Source organism: Cyberlindnera jadinii (genome assembly GCF_001661405.1).
Source record: "Cyberlindnera jadinii NRRL Y-1542 unplaced genomic scaffold CYBJAscaffold_4, whole genome shotgun sequence".
Lineage (NCBI taxonomy): Eukaryota > Fungi > Ascomycota > Saccharomycetes > Phaffomycetales > Wickerhamomycetaceae > Williopsis > Williopsis jadinii.
Genome location: NW_017963655.1, coordinates 608,017 through 613,540, shown reverse-complemented (window position 1 = coordinate 613,540; position 5,524 = coordinate 608,017). Strand labels below are relative to the sequence as shown.

Sequence of the window (5,524 nt, the reverse complement as noted above, 5' to 3'; positions counted from 1 at the left end):
ACACACTGGGCGGCTAACAACAACAACAACAACAACAACAACAACAAAGAAACAAAACCACCTCGAAAGTTTCAAACATGGCGAGAAGAAAGAGCGATTCACACGTCAACAAGAGACAACGTACCGCTCCGAAGTCGAGATTTGACGCGTTGCTCACCGCCGTGGAAAAGATGGACATTGCCCAGGACTTCCTAGAGATCCCACCAAAGAAGTATGTTCCAGATTATTTCGACATCATCAAGGATCCAATATCGTTACAGGAGATCAAGGGAAAGAACCACACGTCTGCGAAGGAGCTTGTTGCAGACTTCGAGCTAATGGCTGATAATGCCAACACGTATAACGATCCAAAGAGTGAGATTGCCAAAGACTCTGTAAAGATCTTGCAATATGTGAAAGGACAGCTCAAAAAAGAGTTGAAGGAGGAAGAAGAAGCGGAAGAAGAGAAAAGGAGACAGGAAGAGGAGGAGGAGGAGAAGAGAATCAAGGAGGCCGAGGAAGAGGAGGAGAGAAAGAGAAAGAAACCGGCATTGCCAAAGATCAAGCTACGTGCTCCTGGTACTCCACAATCCACACCTCAGCACCATGGACACACCACACAAAAGCAGAAATATCTCAATGTTCTGGATGAGATTATGACTTACAAAGTTGATGGCGTGAACATTAGTGAACCGTTTATGCACGAGGTTAATCGGAAGGATTATCCCGACTATTACAGGATCATCAAGAAAGTTACATCTCTGAGTACCGTCAAGGAGAACCTTGTATCTGGACGTATCAAATCGATGGGTCAATTCATCAATCAGATGGAGCTGGTGTTTAGAAACGCTCAGACGTACAACGATGAAGGTTCGTTGCTTTACCAAGACTCAAAGACTTTACAGGACTATTTCCATTCCAGAATGGACGAAATTAAAAAGGAGATCGAAGAACAACAGCGCTTACAACACGAACAACAACTCGCAATGAAGAAAACATCGACACCTCCTGTCAAGTTGAAAATCAAACCTCCTGTGAAATTTAACCTTGCTCCTGTTGGTCCTCCAGAAGATGATCTGGGTGAAAGTTACGATGACTTTGAACCTTCTAAGGACCACCACATTGAAGAGGAGAACGATGGTAAAGAAGACAACGAAGAAAAAGAGGAGGGCGTTCCAGTGGGTCCTTCAACTAGACCAAGAACCCTCTTAAACGTGGCGGACCAGCTTATTCAAGAAATCACAATCACCTCATCTCGCTCACAGTACAAACAAGCTGTGCGTCCAATGAATAACTCACCTATACCACCAACATATACCTGGTTTGAACATCATTTCAAAGCTTCAGAGTTCAAAGTTCAAAGTCATACGATGACGTTGAACAGAAGTCAGAGTGCGATATCGATATCTGCAAAACTCAATGGGATTCTGATGGAGAAACGTCACCAATCCTTTCTAACGGTCAATGGCGAACGCGTGAATCCAACACCTTCAATCCACTATGCGGAGTCTGGTAAGTTGACATCTCGTTATGAATTGAAACTACCTCTGGGCTTGAGTATGGTTGTATTTGACGTTGTTGTTGATAACAACAACGAGCAAAGACGTGCAGTGGAGAACAAGGAAAAGCGCACCATCTGGATCCAAGTTGTATAGTTGAGATCTTGTCGCCATATGATATAATGTCCTTCTCTTCCAGAAAGCACCACTGTGGGTGAATGTCTTACAAACGTCGTGTACTATATCTACCCTGTTTATACGCTTTTATCCAATTTGTCTCTGTATATCCACTCGTCAGGGATTACATCTTGTAACCTACAAGCATGTTCAGCCAATAGCAAGCGTGTCTCAAACTGTGAAGTTGGAGAGGCTAACGTGTCAGCCCGGGGTTCAAATTTTGGTTTTGGTTTTTTTCTTTTGCTTTTTGTTGGTTTTTTTTTCCCAGGTTTTTTTTGCCACCGTCCTTATTACTTTAAAGTTTGGCCATGCGTTAATCACGCATCTTGCTACTTTTCTGTGCATTTGTCTCACCATCTCACCTACTCCAATAAGGGGGTGCTAAGAGCATTCAGAAAGGTAATTGGTTGGCACTGCAGTGCCAACCCAGTGTTCATTTCCAGAGCCGGCACCTACATCTCCACTCCAGTCCTCTCGTTCTCTCTCTCTCCCTCCCTTTTTACACGCCCCTCCACTCTTCAGTCTATTACAGTTTGTCCTGTTGTCCGATTGTGACGTTTGTCCCATCACGCCCATATGCGAGTAGCTATTAGATTTACAGCTCATCCCACTCAGGACAGAATTAGCTTAGCAGGCCCAATTCCTCACAGCTGAGACACACACGCATTGCAGACTAACAGCTTAAAGCTGGCCAGCATCAGACGTTAACTGAACGACTCGAAACTGGCGTCTTTAAGCGTTTATGGTTGCATTTCAAAGAGCTTGTGTGTTTTTTTTTTTTGGTTTTCTGTCCCGGCTCGTTTGTCCTGTTTTCCTCCCGGCTGCGTTTTTTAAGGTTTCAAGGGTCGAAAGCGTGTCCAAAAAAATTTCCACGCTACACCGACAATTGGCGTTGATCAGCTTAGCAGAACTCATTCCATAGTGATTTGTACTCGGGACCCAGTTCACTTGAGCTTCTTGCAGTATCTTCACACACGCACTACGAGGCTCAACTGGTATTTAGAGGGAATCCTGGCGAGGAAGACACTGGTGGACGCTCGGCCCAGAAGCGAAGAACACATTGTCAGGACATATTGCCGGAGAGAAGGTTTGGCGGTAGCATAGGACGATGAATTCGATATCGAGCATAAGCGATAACCTGTTGAAGGCCAGACGGTCGCATCGTCGGTTGATGGCCGTTGTGGGAGTCTTGTTCTTCATCTGTTTCGAGATTGCTTTCTTCACGAGAGGAAGGAATGACCGCCCTAGCACGTACATTGCAACAGGCACAAGAATGAACAGCGCATATAAGGGGATGCTGAAGGAAGATATAAGCAGCATGGCATATGGAGACAGATGCTCCCGTTATTTTGGCATTCTGGACGAAAGCGACCCCAAGTGGGAGGTGCTGGGCTCATTGATAGCATCGAATGACCATGAGAAAGAAAACAAGGACCAGTTCGTCGAGAGGAAGACCCGTGAGGTGATGAACCAGTTGCCTGGTGAGCTTTCAGAAGCTGAAAAGACTCAAGTGCTGGAGGCAAAACACGTTAGACAGTCGTTTGAAGAGATCTATGACAAACTGAATGGTGTTGCAAACGATTTGGAGAGCAATGTTGTCGACTCTGCCACGTCTGTGAGGGTTTACGGTGCGTGTTATCTTGACCAATTCGGGTTGTTCAACAATGATCCTCTCAAGAATCAGAGATGCTCCGAGTATGGTAGGCGTTTGTTCAAATGGCACACTGGACTATCTCCTGTGTACACTCGTTGGAACGGTGAAGTACTGGAGAGTGCACCTGTGATGGCTAATTACATCAAAGGCGGACAAGAACCACTGTATCCTGATCTGAATGGTTGTATGATGTATGACATCAGATCTTCCATGAATGGTAAGGGAATAGCCATATCGGCGTCAGATTCAAACGTCGATGCGTTGATTTCATTGTTTGCCATGCTGAGAGCAGTAGGCAACCAATTGCCAGTCCAAGTTGTCCATGCCGGTAATCTATCACCGGTGAGTGCAAACAGGCTACTCCAAGCTGCCAATTCCCTGATGCTGGATTTGGATTCAGTCCCAGATCTCGACAGGGTGTTGAAGCATCGTGGTATTGCTAAGAGCTATACTCACTTGGATGAGAGTGAGCTGAAGTCCATCTTCCCTCCGCTAGAGTTATGGTATGTCGATGCCTCAAGATCAATTTCTCCTATTTTCCTGAAGAAGTTCTCTGGAGCAGGCAGAAAGTTATTGGCTTTATTCTTCAACTCCTTCGAACACACATTGATGATTGATTCAGATGTTGTACCGTTGGTCGATTTGGGGAGCCATATCTTTAACAATCACTTGTACAGGGAACATGGTGCGCTATTCTTTAGGGGCCGTGAACTTGAGGACAGCCACTCTGAGCACACTGTAGAGTTCTTCAAAAGCCTCATGCCAACAAAGGTTGATGAATTGATCTTCCACATCCCATCTGCTACAGAGAAGACACTCGGCAATAGATTCATGGAGAAGGAAAAGCATCCGTATATGGATGCTAGTGTCCTTGCCATCGATCGCAAGAGATATATGACTGGTATTCTCAGCGTGATGAACTTGAAGATTTGGAAGCCTGTCGAGGAAAGAATCAGAAGAGACAAGGAGATGTATTGGCTGGGGATGTCTATAGCGGGGCTTGAAGATTATTACATGAACCACTGGACAGCTGGTGCTGTTGGGTCAGTGACCCCGGTAGACTACAGACTCCTCGATGACAAGATTGACATCAGAAGATCACACCTCAAGGGCCATGAGATATGTTCTTCACACGCTGGTCATCTCTCTCCCGTTGACAATACCACTATGCTATGGATGGACGGTGGTGCCTCCGTCTGTAAATACCCGGACTCGTCTGACCATGATTTTAAGGGGAGATACACCTTGATGTTCAAAAGCAAGACAGAGCTGAGAGAACATTATACCTCGACAGAAAAGATCACTGCGCTTATTATCACATCACCAGAAGAGAACAAAGTGACGAACAACCTTGGGGAGAACGACTCAGGATGGGGGAGAACAACCGAGTGTAGAGGCTCAGTGTATTGTGCGTACGATCGAATTGGAGGACGACATGATCCGAATAACTACGCCAAAATGATTACTTTCAACGATGCAACGCAACTGAAGTACAACTTCGTTGCACAGGTTGGGCGAAATGCAAAGAAGTTATTGAAGTACTAGAGTCTAAGGCATACTATCCATATATTTAATACCATTCGAGCCACATAGTTAGAGCTAATTCGTAAAGTAGCACAGCTGGATCATCAATGAGAAGGCCTAGGGATTCCTATACAAAGGACAAAGGACAAGAGACAAAGGACAAAGCACATGCGCCACCATGCACTGTTATGCATGGTTCGGATGGGCATATGCATGCTTCAGACTTTATTCGCACACAGGTAGCCAACAGAAACATCCAAACACCACGGAGACGTGCACATTTGTCCGTGCCCGGAACTTGCAACAAGTCCACGGTGTTTTAACTAAGGAGAACTTGTACGACGAGGTGCGATAGGTCGAGCAGGCTTCGATACAAGATGAATCACACTGCGATATCCTCTCCAAACAAGAGGAAAGTTGTTGGCTTGTCAGCATTGTTATGCTTAGTGCTGTTTACGGTGTTCAACTTGACTGGCTCGTCATCGGCTACAATTAATACTGGTGCACTTGGGAAAGGTGGTAGTGAAAGAGTGAAGGCGCCGCCACTGGTGTTCAAGAAACCGGGCTCACAGGCAGAAGATGAACGTGAGAGCTCGTTCTTTGGGTCCTTCTCTTCCCAAGCACAGCTGTTGAGCCCATATGAGAACGTTCTAGGTTACCTGGAGGCCAAAGAGGAGAAGAACATCACGGA

The 5,524-nt window shown here is 45.7% G+C and overlaps 2 protein-coding genes across 2 annotated transcripts; both read left to right on the top strand.

Moving 5' to 3' along the window:
• Positions 1 to 671: 671 nt before the first annotated feature.
• CYBJADRAFT_115170 (bromodomain-containing protein) lies at positions 672 to 914 on the top strand (the record flags this gene model as incomplete). Its single annotated transcript, XM_020212181.1, has 1 exon — positions 672 to 914. A coding segment is annotated over one exon (243 nt), but the record flags the coding sequence as incomplete, so codon positions are not given.
• A 1,516-nt stretch (positions 915 to 2,430) lies between these two features.
• On the top strand, positions 2,431 to 4,909 carry CYBJADRAFT_167058 (alpha-mannosyltransferase). Its single transcript, XM_020214745.1, has one exon. It carries the CDS (start codon positions 2,764 to 2,766, stop codon positions 4,852 to 4,854), a length of 2,091 nt encoding a protein of 696 aa, XP_020071423.1. The 5' UTR covers positions 2,431 to 2,763; the 3' UTR covers positions 4,855 to 4,909.
• The last annotated feature ends 615 nt before the right edge of the window (positions 4,910 to 5,524 follow it).